Source organism: Glycine max, chromosome 20 (assembly GCF_000004515.6).
Source record: "Glycine max cultivar Williams 82 chromosome 20, Glycine_max_v4.0, whole genome shotgun sequence".
NCBI classification, from domain to species: Eukaryota; Viridiplantae; Streptophyta; class Magnoliopsida; order Fabales; family Fabaceae; genus Glycine; species Glycine max.
The window spans coordinates 44,823,164-44,846,192 of record NC_038256.2 but is presented as its reverse complement, the minus strand read 5'-3'; the positions used below and the strand labels follow the sequence as shown (position 1 = coordinate 44,846,192).

General features: G+C 30.4%; 2 protein-coding genes across 3 annotated transcripts; both read right to left on the bottom strand.

Annotated features, from left to right (window-relative positions):
• Positions 1–8,141: 8,141 nt before the first annotated feature.
• LOC100815745 (damage-control phosphatase At2g17340) lies at positions 8,142–12,943 on the bottom strand. The gene is made up of 12 exons (XM_003556351.5): positions 12,648–12,943; positions 11,819–11,884; positions 11,523–11,589; positions 11,333–11,401; positions 10,872–11,012; positions 9,804–9,932; positions 9,614–9,700; positions 9,081–9,155; positions 8,930–9,007; positions 8,732–8,809; positions 8,452–8,514; positions 8,142–8,351 (listed from the first exon to the last, which is right to left on the bottom strand). Exons 1-12 carry the CDS (start codon positions 12,812–12,814, stop codon positions 8,277–8,279), a joined length of 1,095 nt encoding a protein of 364 aa, XP_003556399.1. The 5' UTR covers positions 12,815–12,943; the 3' UTR covers positions 8,142–8,276.
• A 3,123-nt stretch (positions 12,944–16,066) lies between these two features.
• Positions 16,067–21,530, bottom strand: LOC100789699 (damage-control phosphatase At2g17340). Of its 2 annotated transcripts, none has more exons than XM_003555483.5 (13): positions 21,282–21,530; positions 20,752–20,920; positions 19,769–19,834; positions 19,446–19,512; positions 19,241–19,309; positions 18,860–19,000; positions 17,810–17,938; positions 17,615–17,701; positions 17,127–17,201; positions 16,975–17,052; positions 16,773–16,850; positions 16,492–16,554; positions 16,067–16,392 (listed from the first exon to the last, which is right to left on the bottom strand). In XM_003555483.5, the coding sequence occupies exons 1-13, from the start codon at positions 21,457–21,459 to the stop codon at positions 16,318–16,320; spliced, it is 1,275 nt and encodes a 424-aa protein (XP_003555531.2). In that variant the 5' UTR covers positions 21,460–21,530; the 3' UTR covers positions 16,067–16,317. The 2 variants fall into 2 exon arrangements, with proteins under 2 accessions (XP_003555531.2, XP_040869374.1); XM_041013440.1 differs by having other exon boundaries at positions 19,769–19,850; positions 21,286–21,530.
• Positions 21,531–23,029: the final 1,499 nt, after the last annotated feature.

Sequence of the window (23,029 nt, the reverse complement as noted above, 5' to 3'; positions counted from 1 at the left end):
AACGATGCTAATGATCAAGATGACAAGTCAAAGCTTAAAATACCTGATTTTGGTCAGGAGGGTCGATGACGCAATCTCACCTAAAACATTTTTTTTTAATAATAAAGCATGTGGTTGTTAACAATAGACTTTAGTTTACAAGTATTAGAAGTTGTAATGTCTTATTCGGCTTTAAAAAGAGGAGAAAAAGAAGGGGAGAGGGCGTGGGAACAAGACGTTGTATTGATAATTTTTTAGCATAGCAAGAACAGTATTTTGTTATATAAACAATGGTTGAAGTTTTGCAAATTATGCTGTGATGTACTCAGATAATCAAGCAAACCATTATAATTGAGTTTTTTCATGTTTGTTTTTTTTATTCATTCGAGTATATATTAACATTTCCGTTTTTTTTTCTTTTAGACGAATTATTGATGAGTTAGTGTTGAGTAAAACTTAAGCCAATCGAGTATGTTCACGCTATAGTCTTGCAAACATAACATAAGTGTTTAATTACACATTGTAAAACTTTATACTATTTTCTTTTTTTTATCAGAGGCTACTATTTTATAATTATGAATTGACAGTAATTAAAATAATTAATTTTTATAATAATTACTTTAAAAATTATATTTAAAATGATTTCTAATTTATTGACATGCTGGTAAATATTTTTACAACGACAGGCCAGTATATTAATATTTATTTTTTGAAGAGAGACAATATCATAAAATTGAACTTATAAAATAATGAGGAAACGAATAAAACCAATAAAAATGTTGAGAGTAAAACTTTTTATAAATAATTAAGAATAAACAGAACATTAAATCACCTTAGTCTAAATCAGCTAAAAAAAAATTATATAAACCTTTTTCTCATGTAATATTTGATTCCTTGTATAAATTTTACTTTTTAGTTCATGAACTTAAAAATAATTCGTCTTAGTTTTTATGCATAATAATTTTTTATCCATCTGAGTCCGTGTGAATTTAGATGGTAGGGAATAAAAAAAAAAGATAAAAATGGCATGTATAGAAACTAAAAAAAATAAAAATAATATGTATATAGATCAAAATAGATGATTGGTGTTTTGTTCTTTATTCTTACTCAACTTGGTTAGTTTTCGTCAATTCTTTATTGAGTTGATTGGTGTTTTGTTCCACTAACTTACTTTTTTGGGTTTTTAAACTAGTTACTTGATTATTTTTTAGTTTAACCAGTTGAATTGTTTAGTTTGATCTTATTTTGGATAATATTTTGATTTGATCTCGCATTGAAATCTATCTTTTGTATCCAACATGGTTTATTGGCAAACGGAAAAATAAACACACTTATATATCTCTCTAGTGGGGGCATGCATGACATAAATGACTCCTAAGACAAATCAGGATGACCACATGATCATAACTATCTAACTAAATTTCTCTACCAAATTTAGGTATATAAGTAAGACACTCATGGGTATAAAACTAACTCTAATTTCACTACCCACTCTTCTCCCCCCAAAAAGAGTGCTTGTAGGTACATTTTTCTTGACATCATGCACCATCAATTGAGATCAATATCTATGTCATATCTTTGCCTCAGAAGCAAATTTTTTATTCTTCCACTAAACAACTCTAATTTTAAAAACCATGTTAATTAATTATATATAAATATAATTGAAAAGTAAGAAAAGAAAAAAAAAGTAAGAAGAGAGAAATTTTAAAATATAATAAATGATATAATAGAGAAAAATAAACGCATAGTATAAATTGTTGTAAATATTATTATACATGTATCATATCTAAGTGAAATAACATACTTTTTTCCTTAAACTTCTCATTCACATTAAGATGAATTTATATATTTAACATATGGAATTCTAACAATTTTTCATGACTGATGATATTCAAATGTGATAAAAAAATACCATCAACATGTCCACAATATACACTTGTCAGATATTTCAATAAATAATTAAGCATTGAGAATACTAAAATCAAGCTATATTGACATTCTTTGAGAGATATTCCTAAAAAAATTTCATCACTCATCATAAAAAAATTAGGTTTTAGTAGTGAAAATTTTGAACAAATTGCATAAAATTATAGGTTCCAACCTCATTGTTATAAAGAAAAGCCGTTATGCTTTTTTAGACGAAAAAGCCATTATGTTTATTAGTTAATAAAGAGGGTAAAAAATATTGAACATAACGCGGTTTTAGTTTGAAATAAACTCAGCGGAAACTTAATAGAAGAGTTTATATTGACATGTCTTGAGATTTTTAAATATTTTAACTAGATACGTGATTTTTTTTTTCTTGGTGATAATTAACATACTGTTTAAAAACAGTGAAAACCTAATATAGTTTTTTTTTTTTTTTTGCATAGTCTAGCGTATATATGTTGTTTTCTAAACTTTATGTAATTTTAGAAACGCAATTCCATTTTATAATTTGAAAGTGAGAACAGATATGTTATACCTGAGTCCGAGTTATCTAATGAAAATGTTAATGGGATTTTTTTTCCTTGAATGTTTTAACCAAATTGCAAATGCTAACATGTCTTCCAAATTTCAGTAAAAAAAAAAAACATGTCTTCCAAATTATACGGCACCGAGTTCTTACAAAACAATAAATTTTTAACCGGTAAACATAAGGAAATTAAATAAACTGTTTTAACTTGATTAAAGATTTTGAATTCAAATTTTTGGAAATGCAGTACATTACAGACTCAATTTAAGTAATTAGATGCCTAATATTTTAGTATAGTGTACACTTGTATTTTTAAGGATTACAATTTTACTCATTATTAAGAATAATATTTTTTTAGTATTTAATGTAACTACAAATTTAAGATTTAAACCTGAGACTACAGGCACTTAGTGAAAATTATTATCGAATATGGCCGGTAAAAAGAACATTTTTGAAACTCATGTTTCAACTTTTCGGAGCTTGATGAAGATTAATCAAAATCCATCATCATCCACGCGATAAAAAAAGTAAGATGCCCCCTCCTCCTTCCACGTATTATCTGTGGCTATAATTAATTATCATTGTCGTAAATGATTACAAAATACATATTACCACATGTGTATCTTTTAAATATTGGCCTTATATTTGTTATCAACAAGAAAGGTACAGATAATAATTCAAACACACAATCAATAATCCCTCCTTCCTAGTTTGGCTTTGTAAAAGTGTAATAATTATAATGACTTTAATTCTACGATAACCGAACTTGCCAACATATATAGCATGCCATGTGAAAACTATTCGTGAATAAAAAATAGCGTAGGTTTATCCTCATTTCGTGAATAAAAGTGTAATAACCTTTGACGCTCCATGTTAATTGTGTCTCTAATACTGAATGAGCATAGGTTTATCCTCATTTCTTTTGATATCGCTATACATATCAAGTTTCACGAAACACCAATTATTTATGAGATTTTGTTTGCCAAAAATTGAAATGATTAATGTGGTTTAAGTTTTAGATAATGTTGATAATGATATATTTGTTTGTTTAATAGATAATGAAATATTAGTTGTGACAGGTATATGTATTGTTGAATGAATCTGTTAGAATATTCCATGTCATTATAAATTTATAATGCAAATAAATTATATCTCTTTGTGGTTTTACCGTTACACTATATCGTAGTAGTTTTAAAAAATAGGCTGGTTAGTTTGATTGAAAACCAATATACTGACCGATCTGTTAACCAAAAAAAAATGACTAATATCAAAATCGGTCCAAAATTAGTAAAAATAAAATGGTGAAAAAACTAGCTTGAACATATATATTTTTCTTTAAAATATTTTTTATTTTTAATTTAATCCAAAAAATTAAGATAAAAATAAAATTACTCATTTAAGGATTACACAGGCATATATTATTTTTTCTAATTATTATTAAATTTTATCTTAAAAACATATAATTTAGTCCTTTATATTAATTAACATTTTTTATACCATGGTTTATTGTAATTTATGTTATTTTATTATTTAAAAATTTTAAATTAATTGGTAGATCTCTGAATTTTTTTGACAGTTTTTAATTAGGTTGATAAATTATATTATTTTCTCGATTCAATTCTTGAACTTATATTTATCTCTCCTTCCACATATCTGTTAACAAGAATGAGGTTCTGAATGCTGGTAAATCTCCGCCATAAAAGCCACCAATTCGCTCTGAATCTCGGGTTTGGAATACATAGTTGGTTTTGAAGATGTGTATGTGGCTGCTTCTTTGATCCATTTGTACTCGCGGTTTGGCGCTAAGGAATGCGGAGGAGGCGTTGAAGGTTGATGGACACAGTTACGGTGTCAAGCGTGCTGAATCAAAGGGTTTTTATGCCATGAAAGTGAGGGATTTGAATCTTTTAAAATAATTTGGAGAACAAATTGATAATTAAGTCCAAAAAGAAGATGAAATAAAATGATTCGATTCATAAAAGAATGATAGAGGCCGTTATTTTGGATTCCTAACCCATTAGTAAAATATCTTCCAAATAGGCTCTACTTAAGCATCCAACAATAGCCTGTATTCCGCCAAATCCAAGCATGAGGAGCTAGAATCAAATAGTGTCTGATGCATATTGGCTTGGGATGCCAAAATTAAGAAAAACAAAAGAAACTGTAGAACATTGATTGTGCATAATAAGGCACAGAAGGGAGCAACCATGGACTCGTGGGGTTCCAATCTGTTATGAAACCAACATTCAAACAAAAACTCAAAACTTGGTCGAGGAATTATTGTAGTGCCACAAGGACCTGTCTAAGATTGAGTCCATATATCATATCATTAGCTCACCACCAAAATGGCTTCTTGGCGTCTTTGGAATTGGATTCGACCAATGTTCTGTCCAAATTTTCGCCAAAAACAACTCACAGTATGCCAAATTACTCTCAGATAATAACAACCTTAACGTGGAAATGTTAACACCCACTCTCACCCACCCACTACCACAAATAACAATAACAAGAATGAATGTTTGACCTAAGAATGTACATATAATGTCAAGCACTCCACTATTTCAAAAAGTGTTTCAGATATAGTACCATTTTTTTCATCAGCCAGCGCTTAAAAGTGCATAAGACTATCTAAACATGCACCGTGTAACTTCAGATAATGCTTACAAAATGTTATACGAATCACACCTAAAATTACACTTGTTAAAAAAAATAAAAACACCGTTATCCAAGTTGGTAACTTAAATAATGCTTCCCAAAGCAAGTGTTATTTATTTGGGTTAGGTAATCAGATAATGGAAGCTAGCTATCCAAAGCATTTGAATTCTAGAATACCACTTTGAAGAGAGTTAGAGATCAATGATTATTTCTCATAATTTTAGCCGTGTTGATACCTGAGACAGACATGCGATAATTTGATCTCTTATAGGAGTTTGACTTTAACACCACCCAAGCTATGTCTATGGGGTAATTAGTTTATGCTCTTCATCCTTGTTGCAATTCACCGATGCTCTTATCTTTTCGGGAGTTAGTTGTGTGTCTTCTTACTAAGGGTCTGGCAAAGAAAATTGCAACTAAAAATAGAAAAGCCGAATCTTGCTTTAATCATAGCCATTTATACGAATCCATTTCCTTATGGAATACGTCTCATTCAGTTTATTAAAGCACACGCACTGTAAAGCGTTTGTCTTCTTTTTTCAGCTTGCTTAGTTTGTTTTGCACATATATGGATTGTATCCGCCACTTTGGGGAAAGAAAAGAAGCATCAGGGTTAGAGTGTTAATCGGTTTGGATCAACCTGACCAATCCAAGAATCCATCCCAGACCAGTTAAATTAGTTGGAATTTTTCACCTAATCAGATCTAACCCGAACCAAATCAATTAAATCCAATGGTGATCGATTCAAATATCAGATTTGTGATTTACAAACCCCATAAACCCGAACCAAACCTATACCCATGGATCGGATCGTATTTAGATCCCGACACAGTTAATCTCTATGTACCTCGTGCTTGAAACTAGGGGACTGTATATCCTCTTAGATTGGTTCGTGTTTCAATCCATAACCCTCTTTATAGGGTCTTTGGCCGATCAATGCCGTATACATTAGGCTTAATCCAATCATCTCCAAGGGTGATCGTCCCATAAAATATTATGTGAATAATTATGTACTGAAATCTTTAAGATATAATGAAACATTTTGATACACCATAATGACTCAATAACAGAGAGGGAGAGGGAAACTCATCGAGCATTGATAAGTAATGAGCACATTGACCTAGAACGGCATGTTAAACAACACACCTCACTTGAGTGCTCTAGACTAGGTCACCTCTGCATACAAGGAAATCTTTTCCATAACAAAACCAACAATGTAATTTTTTTATCAATTATTATGCATCGAGTTGTATGGTATAAATATAATAATATATTTGTTTTTGTAATTTTTGCTATTATTTTTTTTTTGGAAGGCAAAGATGAATTTCATTAAAGAAGGAGCTGAAAAGAACTCACAATAAGTGATCTAAACATCTTAACAGAGGTACACAAAAGAAAATAGTAAAAGAAAACACAGAAAATAAGACATTCAAAATGGGTTAGGGATACCCATCAGCTCGATCCTAACAGAGCTACCCAAGTTCCTTCAAGCAAAGGATAGGTTCCACATGCCATTGATAAAAAGAGAACGAAGCTCTTGGGTATTTTGCCTTGATCCAACTCCAAGATCTGAATTTAACATCAACAAACACCTTCTCTATGCATGGTACCTAATTTTTGCTATTATTTAGTTGATGCAAGTAAATCACAACAAAATATATTGTTTACACATTTTAATGACAACACTATGCGCAAATTTTAGAACAAAATGATACATTTTCTTTCTTTTAGAAAAAAAAATTACACATTTACAGAGTAGGAGACCTAATTGATCCGAATTGAACTAAATTAATTTGAGAAATTCAAACCAATGAAAATTAACATGTGAACTAAATTTCATTTTTCCAAAATCTGATTCAAACTAACATGTGAAGTACTCATTCACATTTAATGGAAACAAATATAATTAATATAAGCGTCAAATACACTTGTCATTTATGTTTTTAAAATAAGTCAAAATGATCTTCTAAAACAATAATAGTTTCAATTTTCAAACACAATTTTAAACTATTTTTTGCTAAACCAATACATAAACAATTTTATTAATTCATTTACATAAAAACTATGAAACTCAATTGATGATCAAGAAGAATCATAAACATGATGAAAAATAAGTCTCATAAGTAACAAAAAAAGAATATACTATTAAAGATTTTTTATAAAAAATTATAAAATAAAAAACAAAATAATATTTATATAACTATTAATAAAGATTAAAAGAATATTCTTGAAAATTGAACAAACATTAACATTCTTCATTTTCACAACACACAAACTAACAAGAGAAAAATTGATTCCTCAAAAATGAAGTTTAGCGGAACATGTTAAATTCAAGGTAAATGTAATTTGTAAAGAGTGCATGAGAAAAACTTGTATAATTGTTGTAAAGACAAAAGAAAGCTATACAGGGGACTGAATTGTGTGTGTTTTACAAATATTTTTTTAAAACAATTCTAAAGTAGATAATATTAAAACTTTGAAATGCTTGAACACACAAATAGACAAAGGTAAGAAAGGACTGTCATCTGACGGATGATGTTCAATTTTATAAAACCTTTAGAATTTAAAATCAAAAGTGTTTCAACCATAATGCTAACTTACCTTCTATGTTAGTGCGATAGAATAAGTAATGGGGTAAGAGGGTGCACATAATATTTTTATACTGATTTTTCTCACAACCTAATACTACTTTTAATGCTAACTTTCTATCAATATTTCTCACTAGATAATGTTCTACTATTTTTTCTCAGTTGCTTCTCCAATAAATAATCTAAAGAATTCTTTCATTTGTCTCTCTAGGCACAATCTCAATTCTCTTCAAGCTCATACAACAAACTAAGTTTTAATAAAAACACAAACCTTATAATATTTTCAATGAATGATCAGTCATAATAAACGATAGTCTATACTCAAAGTATTTACAATATGATATAGAAAATGTTTCGCAATAATTGAAAGTAAATGAACGAAATAATTTTTCAACTCAACAATCTCTATAACTTCGTGAACTCTAAAGTTTTATAAACGTTGGAGCAAATAGTCATTGTAAGAATTGAGAAATTAAGTTTTTGAATTTTGATTACTTGGAAAGTTGGAAGCATATGCAGTTGAAACAATAAGCCTGGACTAATTGCAAATGTAGTGTTAGGTATTTATCAAAGTAAAGAATCAGCCTTAATTTTAAGCTCTAAAGTTCATCATATTTGATCACGCAATCATACAAACGTGACCCAAGAAATTCCGCAACTTCAGGATGTTTTACCTATAAAATAATGACAAAAGAAATAAGAATAGAAATCATCAGAATTCAAATTTTCATTTGTTAAGAAGCAAGTAAAAAAAAAGAAGAAAAAATGTATTACCATAGCTATCTTGAGGGAATCACATTTAAATTGAGCATAGAGATTTGTTTCTATTCCACGACCCTGTCAAAATAAATAATTCAGTGTTTAATATTTATGAAGCACCAATATCTGACAAGGCTCAGTGCATAAGTGTATGTAGAGGCCTCATTGGAACAAGAGTTGAAGAAACTAAGAACCCAAAAATAGAGCTTACTAGTACTTGTTCAACACAACTGTGGGAATATGCAATTAGTCTAACCCAACAGAAAGCATATATAATGTGGAAGGAAGAGCTTACCATCCCTTCTAAGATGACAAGATCTGCATCATTGGCAAGGTATGCAAGTTCCTGTGACACCCTTGTAAGATCAATAACCTGGAATCCATTGAACAAAACAAGAAAGAAGCAAGTCAATGAACTGACATCATAGGCCAATAACTACATAGAAACCAGAACTTTCCTAATATAACAGAAAATTTCTTCTAATTTTCTTACAGGTAAATCATTTCCAGAGTTGGCAATTATAAGATTTGAAGTACTGACACCCATGAGACATCCTTCTTCATCCTTTAACTGGCAATCAACATGATAGAGTTAGGAAAGAACTTTGTTGTACCATAAACTACCAGACCTAATTGTTTGATACCTTTGATATAATTTCAAGTAGCTCAGCATAAGTCACATCATTGAGGGAAGGTAAGTCATTAGCAGCCAATATAACCTGCATTCAGATCACATAAAATATGTTGAAGCATGCAATCATAAGAGCTGCACATGAAAAGCAATTTCAATTTCAAACAGAAGTACAAAACCTCAAAAATGGATAAATACCATTACACCTAAAACAAGGCAGTCCTAAAAACGAATCATGTCAACCACCAATAAGAGTCAAGCTGATTTAGTTAAAATACTTAAAATAAATTATTTAAAATTAACAAAATCATTAGTTCCTCTATATTCCTATAATGCAAAACAAATTCCAAGTATTTCAAGACATTGATCTATTGTGCTCAATGATAAAAAGGCTACCACTATCCTTCCCTGTGCCTCCCCCATTTGAAAACCAAAAGTAAAACATAAGAAAGATGGACCACAAATGACAATATTTAGTTATGGTATAGGTTTTAAACAGCCTAACCAAAAAACTCAAATGAAAGAGGGAAAAAAATGCTGGCAAACCTGACTCCCATGCCGAAGTAGCTCCCTTGCAAATGGCAGAATACCCAAAATGATATCTGCACCAGAGTTATCAACAAATATGATTACCTGCCAACGTAAAAGAGATTAGGACACCACCTCTGCACAAAATACAGCAGAAGACATAAATGCATCATAAAATTGTATATTTCATTAGCCAAATGACACTTGCCTTCTTCCAGGACTTCTTGCTCCATTTCATTTTGAAAGTTTCAAGATCATCTATAACCCAAGGTCGAGGGACAAGATTTTGACAAGTAACCGAAAAAGACATTCCATCCCTAGAGAAAACCTCTGCAAGCTTCAAGAAATTGAGGGAAGAAAAAGGTAACGATCAACTAAAGCTAGTTATATAATCCTCCAAGGTCCAAACTCTGCCATGATTGTAATAAATAACAAAAACTGTCTTCTTCAATTAGGCAAATAAATTTAGTATGAAGTTAGTTTTGAACTATATCTGGTTTCCTACTCAAATTGTCAGCCTATGGTTCTGTACATGGATGATAGATAAGAAAATGAGTAAATGCCACTAACAACTAGCCAAGTACTGTCAAATGTCAATCGAAGGTAGCGAAGGATCATCATATTCTAATCATCATTAGCCACACCATGCACTCCAATATTGAATAGTGACTAAACCAAACCAGACAATGGGAAAGTGGAGCAATAAAGGGTTGATACAGTAACAAGGAACATTAAGCAACTAAAATTAATGTTTGCATGAACAGGTAGGCTGGTCCAGTCTATTCCAAGACTCATATGGTTTTAGTTATTGACATGTAATGAATGAAGTTGAATCAGGTGCCAGGTCAGAGGCTGAATGAGATAAATCAGTTGCAGCATGTGAGATAAGAGTTGATGACTCATCAGCTTGTTACAACTTAAAGCATCAGAAGGAAGATTTCTAACCAAAGGATTTAAGACACTGGCGGAAGGGGAAAAGAACTAGGCAAGAAAATGCTCAGAACATATCCCCTGTCCCTCTCTGGATATTTTCCTCCTTTTCTCTGAACTTTCTTCTTCTTTCTCTGGAACCTTAATTCAACATAAGTCATTTTTATGAAATTCTGTTACTGTTACTGAATGCAAGTTTACAGCTACTGTTCCTTGAGTATTAAATCAATTCTGCATAGAGTTTGGTTAATTTCTTAACTGAACCTATTCACAGTTTGTGGGATTTATTATACTGAGAATCATTACGACAGAAGTGACCAAAATTACATACAGAAAATCAACCTACCTGTGAAGCACCAAGATCAAATATGTTCCCTGCAAAAATTCCTCTAACTAAATTCTCTAGTCGTTTCCCTTCATCTTCAATGGCATCATTAAGACGAACAACATTCTCAAATAGGGATATGGCATTTGCATTCTCTACATCCTGTTTCATTCAATCAAAGAGGAATTACAAATCTTGAGCAAATTAAAACAACATGGTTCATTGATAGTCACAAGACCATCCCCCCTCCCCCTCCTATTGAAGACTAATGATGTTAAGTTTCTTCAACTTTGGTTAATATATATTAGGCCTCTAGCCAACAACATTAAGAGAAGAATGCCATTAAATTTCACTGTATTCTTCATGTCAGATGTTACATTATTTCACCCCTATAATAAAATACATGCATGCTTTTCTCCAACATTTTAACTGAATAGTATAAGCCTTTTGCACACAGAATCCCATATTGCAGTTAATGTTACCTTTATTTTCTTAAAGATATCTCTGAATCCCAGTTCTTTAAGGACTTGCTCACGAAGTCTGCATGGAAGCTAGAACACCCACTCCCGCAAAAAAAGAGAGAAATAAAGGAAAATGAAGAAGGGAGAAATTAGACATGTACCAAAACTGCTGCATTTTATTTTGATATTTGTATATAGCTAAAGAACATACAAGGACATCAAGAGGCACGCCTTGACTTGCAGGATCTTTCTTGAAATCTTCAATTATTCTAGCAAACCTTTTTGCAGGAAATGTGTCAGCAAATGATGCAATATTGATTGTAACAACTCCCATATTAATTTGAATTAAAATATTATATATAAATATAACATGAAGTGAACAACAATACAAGCCTAAGATCCACAAGAAACGTTATTCCTATCTCTTTTTTTTTAAAAAAAAAAAGGTCTTTGTCATGCAACCAAGCTCTCAAAGTGGACTGAAAAGAGGAGGTAACAAGAGACCACCTTTGAGCAAATTCTTCAGCTTTATTCACAGCATCAGGAACAGAAGTATCACTCTCAGCATGCTTCCTGTACCAAATCAAAGCTAAAACTATGTAAACAAAAAACATTGATATAATAGAATCCCTCCAACAATATAAGAACCACACTTCACTAAAACAGGGAATGGCTGCATTAATATTGCTTTTAACCAGTTGCTTCCATTTACCATATTTACTAATGAAATTATAAGAAGCAGCAACTACACTCTGCTTCCAAAATGGTAATAGGAATTGAAGTATGGATGATGCTAAAACCCAATCTATGAACTGAATTTTTAACAGTTTTTAAGTAAGAAGAATGAATGCATATCAAGAACAAATTATTCCAAGAAAAGTTAAAAGTTGTTAGACAATGCATCACGAATGACTTTGTTATGTCTTAACAAAAAGTACATAGAGAAAATCAGGACTTATAACAAAATACATCAATTAAAGCATTCAATTTGTTGTAAACTTCAGTACTGTTTCAGTTTGCATGTCCAATTTTCAACCATTAAAAAACACAGTACCAAAGTTACAGTAACCCAGTACTCAGTAGATGTTTCTATTGCTTCTCAGCACTACATCCTAATTACTAAGGTCGGAGAACAATGATGTTTGGGGCTTGTACAACTAAAAGGCACATGCAAGATATGGATTACTAAAACCGAATTGTGAACAACATACTACATACAATTTTTCTATAAGGAGAAAAATTGTTTGTTTTTTTATGAAAATAGAAATTGAATTCACACCCAAATATCTTTTTGTTTTGTGGGGGAAAAAGAAAAGGAAAAGGAAAACATCCATACTTGAAGGTGGGGATTGTGTTGAGGAAGAGATTAAGCCAAGATAGCTCGATGGGTGTGGGAATGCTTGGATCGTCGGAAGGGAGCCTCCAAGGAATGGTGCTTGCTGTGTAATTCCCATTCATCAATAACGGAAATGGCACCAGCTGGGGCTGTGATATACTACCCATTGCTTAGTGAGATCAACTTTCATGAAACAAAGGAACTCTAACTCCTTAAGTAGGGGTGGCTAAGTGGGGGCGGTATCTCCCGCATAAGGCCCGACCGCATAAGTTTGCATTAGCAGCGGACCGGATCAGTTCATCCCGTTTTTTACACGAACCAAATAAATTGGTTCGTCCCGTGGCCCGTGGATTCCGCGGGTCGAACGGACGGTTCACGGGCCTAATTTTAAAAGCATTTCAATTTTAATAAAAATACAATACAATCAAATTAAGTTTAATAAAATGTAAATAAAATCTTAATAATTGGTCAATTACATAAATAAAATAAATGATGTCTTAATAAAAAAAAATTCAAGTAATAAATCTAAAATATGAAATTTAAACATCTTGCATATCAAATCCTAGTAACCAATCTTTAGTACATATAAAGACGTGTAAGTTGTCAACAAGAAGCTACGTTATCAACTTCGATTTTTAGCAGGTTATCACTTATCTTTTTTATCTTTATTTTTTATTTTTATTATTTTTTATTTTTCTTAACTTATCCTTTCTTATCTTTATATTTTTAATTTAAATCTTTTATTTTTATCTTTAAATCTTTATCTTATCTAATATATTTCTTTATTTGTTATTTTAAAAGAAAATTTTAAAGTGAAAAAGAGAAAATCAAATCTAATATAATTAGTTCAGAATTACACAAATCAAACCTAATGCGGGTTGCAGGTAACCCGCAGACCAAATCTACGTAGTCCGCGAGTTAAGCGGGACGAGTCCAAAAATATGACATAACCATGGATCGTTTAAAAAAATTGATCCGTAACCCGCACGAACCGCGGGTTCTGCGGGCCAGTCCATGAACCTGGACCCATTTACTCACCCCTACTTAAATGATAAAGTTATAAATTAATCATAAATATTTTATTTTTGAAATAGTTATTAAAAGTTGTAAATTCATTTATGATTTCAAAGTTGCAATTTTTTAAAATTAATTTTTAACAAAATTAAATTAGCTTTAATTTTTAATTTCTAGTTCAATGTTTTTAATATTTTTGTTATTGATCTTAAAATTTATCAAATAATATTAAAAAAATCAATTTTTAATTAATTTTTACAAATTATTATTATGTAAATTAACGATTTTGTATAATATTATTAATTAATTTTATTTCATAAAATTATTTTAATATTAAAAATAGAAAATAATTTAGTAATAAAAATAATTGTTAGAATAAAAATAACATAATCTATTAATATAAAATGAACAATACAAATTAAACACAAATATAAAATTATAAATTATAAATAATATTAGTTGTCAAGTTGTGTTATATGAATGGTTAATATTTTAGTTTTAATGAGCATTTCTTATATCTATTTGAAATTAGTTGTTTTCATCTCATTATGTCATCTATTTTTTGCTTTCAAGAAAATGAAACTGACTTTCATAAACTTTGCTTCCAATGCCATTAAGTCTTTTATTTATATTATTTTATTAATTTAAAAAATAAATAATAATTCTTAATATTAGTAAAAAAATATAGAAAATATTAAATAAAATAATATAGAAAATATATTAAATAAAACTATAAATTAAAACTAATTTTTAAAAAAATCTATGTCTTTAAAGTTGTAAATCAACTTACGTCTCCTAATAACTATTTTTAAAAAAATATTTATAACTTTAAAGTTGTAATTAAAAAAATAAAAAATCCTTTACTTTTTTGTGACTTTAATAAAAAAATCATAATTTAATATACAATTTTATCTTCAGAAGTCCTAAAGTACCCTGTGGCTTATCCATTTGTCGGTATCAATTTAAAATTTACCCCATTTGGTAAATTACAAAAATAATAGCCTCCTTTTAGTAACTTTCCCCTTCCTCTGATACATTGTCCGGATTAACAAAATTGTGTGAGTACACCTCAATATTTTCATTTTCTCAATCAAATATTTATTTTAATATTATTATCTAATAAATATTGTTATAAGAAAATATTTAATAATATATTTATTTAAAATTAAGAAAGAAAATAAAAATATTTTAATACAATTGATTCTTATTAAATATTATTTTCCTTCTAAAATAATAGTCGTCATGTGTTATTTTAGATAGATGAAGAAAAATAATATATAAATGAAAAACAATAATAATTTTATAAATTTTTATATTATTATTAATTCATTTGTAGATTTTTTTTCAATTATTAATATTATAAAGAATATAATTAAAAAATTACTTAATATTATATTAAAAAATTAAAATGATAATTATTTTTGGATAATTTTTTCTCTTATATGATAATTATAATAAAACAGAAAAAGTATTAATTATCTTGAAATATTTGTTCTGTTAATCTGGGTAAAAAATCTTAAACATCATGAAGAAAATATTATAATCTATGTTATTAAATATAAGACTCATTTAATTAAGTCACATCCTTTTTTAATTTAATTAATAATATTAAATTTATTATTTTTCCTAAATTACACTTAAAGTTATTATGATTTATCATCTTTTTTTCACTTAATTACTTTATATCTAATTAATTAATGTGAGTTAATATTTTCCTCCAATTCTTATAAGAGAAAAATATATTTATTTTTTTAATTCATAATATTTATTATAAAGTAATTAAAGATTTTTAGTATAAAAATAATTAATAACAATGTGAAAAGAGTCTTGTAACGAGCAACACACAAATTTAAGAAAATAATTTTATATTTAAGAATAAAGTTAGTATTTTACTATTTTTATTAGTTGCTAACCTCATGACCAAGTGGTAAATACATCTGAGTTGATGATTCAATTCCCACTGAAGTATTTTTTTTTTTAAAATCCCATTGAAGTAGTTAATACTACTACTTAATAATGGCCTTACCATGGTGCTAGGGAGTCTTGGGAGGGGACTCCGCTTATGTGGTGAAAAAAAAAGTTTGGTCTACTATCTTGTAAATCTTATTAAATAAAAAAACGTTTTGATTTTTCCAATTTAATTTTGTATTACTTTTAAAATTATTTTTAGTTTGATAACTAATTGACACAATAAAAAAATCTAATAATTATTTCACTTCTGGTTAGCTATTCAAAATGATACTTGCATAACCTTTTGTCCCTATTTCCACTTTCTAAATAGCCCAATGTGGCTCAATTATTATTATTGAACTATAAGATTATCTAATAAACAAAATAAAATCATTATAAATAAATCTATCAAAATCATTAACTGGAATTGAATCCAATTCGATACAAAAAAAAAGTTAAAATGTTTAATAATAAATATTTTTTTAATTCAATCTAATTAAATTTAATGGGTTCAGATTTTTTTTCCAGCATTGTTGATCCAAATTCGGACTTGTAATGAGTAATGACCTTGTTTACAAAAAGAAAAAGTAATTGTACATTGAAAAAATTGAAAATTTCAATTTTGATTATTTGGAAATTTGCAGTTGAAATTGCAAATGTAGTGTTAGGTATTTATCAAAGTAAAGAATCAACTTAATTATAAGCTCTAAACTTCATCGTATTTGATCACGCAGTCATACAAACGTGACCCAAGAAATTCTGCAACCTCAGGATGTTTTACCTATAAAATAATGAGAAATAAGAAGAAATAATATAATCATCAGAATTTCAATTTTTCATTTGTTAAGAAGCAAGTAAAAAAAATGATAAAATGCATTACCATCCCAATCTTAAGGGAATCACATTTAAATTGAGCATAAAGATTTGTTTCTATTCCACGACCCTGTCAAAAGAAATAAGTCAGTGTTCAATATTTATGAAGCACCAATATCTGACAAGGCTGAGTGGATAAAGTGTATGCAGAGGCCTCATTGGAACAAGAGTTGAAGAAACTAAGAACCCAAAAATAGAGCTTACTAGTACTTGTTCAACACAACTGTGGGAATATGCAATTATTCTAACCTAACAGAAAGCATATATGATGTGGAAGGAAGAGCTTACCATCCCTTCTAAGATGACAAGATCTACATCATTAGCAAGGTATGCAAGTTCTTGTGACACCCTTGTAAGATCAATAACCTGGAATCCATTGAACAAAACAAGAAAGAAGCAAGTCAATGAACTGGCATCATAGGCCAACAACTACATAGAAACCATAAGTTTCCTAATATAACAGAAAATATACTTCTTCTAAATTACTTACAGGTAAATCATTTCCGGAGTTGGCAATTAGAAGATTTGAAGTACTGACACCCGTGAGACGTCCTTCTTCATCCTTTAACTGACAATCAACATGATAAAAGTTAGGAAAGAACTTTATCATGCCATAAATTGCGGGACTTAATTTTGTGATACCTTTGGTATAATTTCAATTAGGTCAGAGTAAGTCACATCATTGATGGAAGGTAAGTCATTAGCAGCCAATATAACCTGCACTCAGATCACATAAAATATGTTGAAGCAGGAAGCTATAAGAGCTGCACATGAAAAAAATCAAACAAAACTTCAAAATGGACTAATAATACTATTACATCTAAAACAAGGCAATCCTAAAAACGAATCATGTCATCCACCAAGAAAAGTTGAGTGGATCTAGTTAAAGCACTTACTATATATTTACAAAATCTCCAGTTCCTCCACATTCCATATAATGCAAAATAAATTCCAGGTATTTCAATACATTATCGATCTACTGGGCTCAGTGATAAAAAGGGTACCACTATCCTTTTTAAAACAAAAAATTAAGAAAGATGAACCACAAGTGACAAAATTTAGTTATGGTAAAGGTTTTGAACTTCCAGACCGAAAAACACAAATGAAAGACGGGAAAAATGCTAGCAAACCTGACTCCCACGTCGAAGGAGCTCCCTTGCAAATGGCAGAATACCCAAAATGACATCTGCACCAGAGTTATCCACAAATATGATTACCTGCCAATGTAAAAGAATTGATTAGGACACTACCCCTGCACAAAGTATGGAAGAAGACATAAAATGTATCATAGAATTTGTACATTTCTATAGCTATATGATACTTGCCTTCTTCCAGGACTTCTTGCTCCATGCTATTCTGAAAGTTTCAAGGTCATCAATAATCCAGGGTCGAGGGACAAGATTTTGACAAGTAGTCGAAAAAGATACTCCATCCCTTGAGAAAACCTCTGCAAGCTTCAAGAAATTGAGGGAAGGAAAAGGTAACCCATCAACTACACCTAGTTATATAATCCTCCAAACTCTGGCATGATTGTAATAAATTACAAAAACTGTCTTCTTCAATTAGTCAAATAAATTTAGTAATTAGTATGAAGTTAATTTTGAACTATATCTGGTTCCCTACTCAAATTGTCAGCCTATGGTTGTGTAGATAGATGATAGATTAGAGGATGAGTAAATGCCACATACAACTAGCCAAGTACTAGCAAATGCCATTTGAGGGTAGTGAAGGATCATCATATTCTAACCACACCATGTACTAAACTAAACAAGACAATGGGAAAGTGGAGCAATAAAGGATTGGTACAGTAACAAGGAACATTAATCAACTAAAACTAATCATTGCATGAACAAGTAGGCCAATTCAGTCTATTCCAAGACTAACGGTTTTAGTTATTTGCATGTAATGAATGAAGCTGAATCAGGTGCCAAGTCAGAGGCTGAATGAGATAATTCAGTTGTGGCATGTGAGATAGGAGTTGCTAACTCATATCAGCTTGCTACAACTTAAAGCATCAGAAGGAAGATTTCTAACCAAAGGATTTAAGGCACAGGTGACCGGCAGAAGGGGAAAAGAACCAAGCAAGAAAATGATGAGAACTCACCCCCTTTCCCTATCTGGATATTTTCCTCCTTCTCTATGATTTTTCTTCTTCCCTCTCCGGAACCTTTATTCAACATAAGTCATTCTTATGTAATTTGGTTAGACTGTTACTGATATGTAAGTTTACAGCTACTGCTCCTTGAGTATTAAATCAACTATGTATACAGTTTGGTTAATTTCTCAAATGAGTCTATTCACAGTTTGTGGGATTTATTATACTGAGAATCATTACCGCAGAAGTGACCAAAATTACATAAAGAAAATCAACTTACCTGTGTAGCACCAAGATCAAATATGTTCCCTGCAAAAATTCCTCTAACCAAATTCTCCAGTCGTTTCCCTTCATCTTCAATGGCATCATTAAGATGAACAACATTCTGAAATAGGGATATGGCATTTGCATTCTCTACATCCTGTTGCATTCAATAAGAGTGGAATTACAAATCTTGAGCAAAATAAAACAACATGGTCCATTGATACAATACCATCCATTAGGCCTCTAGCCAACAACATTAAGATAAGAATGCTATTAAATTTCACTATATTCTTCATGTCAGATGTTACATTATTTCAACCCCCTATATCAGATATAGACATACTTTTCTTCGACATTTTAACTGAATAGTATTAACTTTTAGCACAGTTAATCTTACCTTTATTTTCTTGAAGATATCTCTGAATCCCTGTTCTCTAAGGACTTGCTCACGAAGTCTGCATAGAATCTAGAAGACCCACTCCCAGGAAAAAAGATAGAAATAAAGGAAAATGAAAAGGGAGAAATTAGACATGTACCAAAAATGATGCAGAAGGGGTAAGGTGTGCTGTTGAAACAAATTTGTATATAGCTAAAGAACATACAAGGATATCAAGAGGCCTGCCTTGACTTGCAGGATCTTTCTTGAAATCTTCAAGTATTCTAGCATACCTTTTTTGCAGGAAATGTATCAGCAAAAGATGCAATATTAATTCCACTCAACAACTTCCATATTAATTTGAATTACTTGAATTAAGATATCACGCAAACATAACAAGAGGTGGATAAAAACAGTACAAGCTTAAGATTCACAAGAACATTATTCCTGTCTAATTTGGTTATTTTATATATATATATATATATAGGTCGTTGTCATGCAACAAACCTCTCAAAGTGGACCAAAAAAAGGAGGTAGTAAGAGACCCACCTTTGAGCAAAATTTTCAGCTTTATTTGCAGCATCAGGAACAGAAGTATCATTCTCAGCATGCTTCCTGTACCAAATCAGAGCTAAAATTTGATGTAAACAAAAAATATTGAAATAATAGAATCCCTGCAATATTATAATGATCACACTTCACTAAACCAGGTAATGGCTACAGTAATATTACTTTTAACCAGTTGCTTCTGTTTACGATACTAATGAGAAGCAGCAACTACACTGTGCATGCAAAATTAAGTTAAGAAACACTCTCAAACAGTTGGTTTTTGGAGTTGAAGCATAGACGATGCTCAAGCCCAATCTATGAGCTGAAATTTTAACTTTCTTATTTTATTTTTTTAACAAGAGTGAACGCATTAAGGATAAAACTTTTGAGAACTAGATCATATAGGTTTTAATACATACCAACAACCAATTATTCCAAAGATATCAAGTTGTTAGACAAGGGATCACAAATGGCTTTCTTATGTCAAACAATAGAGAGAAAATCAGAAACCATGACAACATCCACTGAAGCATTCATTTGTTGTATACTTCACAGTTTCAGTTGGCAGGTCCATTTTTCAATATCGATAACTGTGATACCATTAGTAAATGTTTAACAATCATGCTACTCAGTAGATGTTTCTACTTTCTATTGCTTCTCAACACTACATCCTAATTCCCTAGATCGGAGAACAATGATGTTTGGGGTCAGTGTACCACTTGTACAACCAAAGGGCATGCAAGATATGGATTGCTAGAAACTAATTGTGAACCACATACTAAATATAATTTATTTATTCTTTTATAAAGGGAAAACTCTTTATTTTTTATGGAAATAGAAATTTAATTCACACCCCATTTTGTTCTGTGATTTTTTTTTTCTTAAAAAAAAAAGATAAAGATAAGTGATGAAAGAAGAAATTTGAACCACACCCCATTTTTATTTTTATTTTTTGTGTGGGGAAAAAAAAGAAGATAACATACTTGAAGGTGGGGATAGTATTGAGGAGGAGATTAATCCAAGATAGCTCGGTGGGAGTGGGAATGCTTGGATCGTCTGAAGGGAACCTCCAAGGAATGGTGCATGCTGTGTAATTCCCATTCGTCAACAATGGGAATGGCACCAACTGTGATGTACTCTCTATTGCAGTTTCTGAAATGTGTCAGTGACAATGATTGCTACAAGTGAGGTCAACTTTGAAGAACATAGGAACTCTAACTACTAGCCAGCTAGAGTCCCACATCTTTTCAAGTACAACAACACACACATACTCTCTAATAGATATATTATCGGGATTCACAAAATTAAGTGAGTTCCAATAGTAGTTTTTTCGTTGGTTTTTAACATTTGTTAAGAGGTATAACATGATGTCCTTTTTATAAGTTAGTTACAACTTACATAGTACTTTTAGGCTTAGCCTAACTTTACAAAAAGGAGAAAGAAAGGAAAGAAAAAGAGAGATACATAACTTAAAAAAAAATGATGATAACTTTCTTTTTCGGGCTAGTGTTACCTACTGATTTGGAGTGAACATAAGATTGTGTGGGTTGATGAATGGTCTTAGCCTTGGTAAGAGAAGAAGCATAGAGATATGTGGAGATTGATGGAGGATACCGAGGGACCAAATACACCACAGTCTGAGTTGGTGCTACTGATACAATTCCCATTGAAGTTGTTAACGACCTTAGCATATGGTGCTAGGGAGCTTGGGAGGTAGGGGACTACACTTGTGTGGTGCACAAAAGAAATTTAAAAAGTAGTTTGGCGAACGTCATGTTAGAAATACAAATACAAATTCAGAACCATCAGTTAACGTCATGTTTGGCAAGAGTAGTTAATAAGTTAAACGGAAATTTAAAAATTACCTTGTAGTTAAAAACTAAATGTACAGGTGAGTGAAAGTAGAAAGATTAAAAAAATAGGACTAACAAAACTTTGTCTTATGTAAAAAAAGGTAAAAAAGTAAAGTCAATAAGTAATTTAAAGATAACAAAGAAATAATATATTAGAAACTAGAAGTAAAATGCTATTAACGTCTCGCGAAATGCTACAAATTACTAAAATAAAATTGTTTATCAAACACTTCTAGCATATCATTAATTACGTTACAAATGAAAATAATATAAAAGGAAATGGTAGAATTTCATTATAGTTATAAAGCAAGTAATTTATGTCCAGAAATGAGTAAAAAAAAAACCTAATCAGCGCATAACAAATTTACTCATTTATTTTGGCCACAATTCACGTTAATTTCTAGCAAAAACATTTACTTTTATAAATTCTCCTTTAATAACTTTTCATGGTGAGTTCACTATTTATAGCCTATTTGGTTGTACGTTAGAGGTGATTGAGGCAGATTCTATTGAAGCAAAATATATTGAGACTTGCATCAATATTTTGATTTGGATGTAAAAATTTATCGACACGTGCACACCAAGTCTTCACTCATTTTCTTGGAGTAAAGTAAATATAAGTTTATCGATAAATGCTTTTTAAACTCAGAAGATTCCAAACTTAAGAATTTACTGAAGCAAAAGGACTAATTAATTAAGATGATTCAAACTTAAAGGTATTTATCTAAAAAGAAAGAAAAAGAGAAGAAGAGTTTTATTTTTTTGCAATTAGAAAAGAAGTCAAGAGTGATCGTATGCACTTTTACTTTGTATGACAATGACTCGGTAAAACAAAAAACAAAGGAGAAATTCCAAAATTGTCACACATTATTCATCCTCAATGATGAAATTAAGGACTACTTTTGTTGTCATCACTATCTGTTTTTTCTTACAGATGTTAACTTCACTACATACATAGTTCTTTTTTCTTTGGTTCGTTGCATCCCTTCAATGGGGTTATGTTATGCTTATATCCATATTTCATGTATGACCACCAAATATAATAGACAAACTATGAACATAAGTTGTAACATTTAATTTCAAGCAAACAAAACAAGACAGAAAAATTAGCCAACAGCCGAATGGTTTAGTTACTTAGGTCCTTGGTCGTTTTCAGTGGGTCATGGTTCAATTTTTTCAAGATCTTCAACAACCCCAGAAAATCGCAATCAATCTAGTATTTTAAATCCTAACTGCCCATGATTATTAAGGGAAACAATGACTAATAAGCCAATCAGGGCAAGGATCCATAGATAGAAAAGTGAATGCTGCATAAAAAAGTTTGGTGGGTGATGCATAAGTTGATGACATAGAGCAATGTGGCTGTGACCAATTAAGAATTAAAGTTGCATGTGAATACAACAGACTT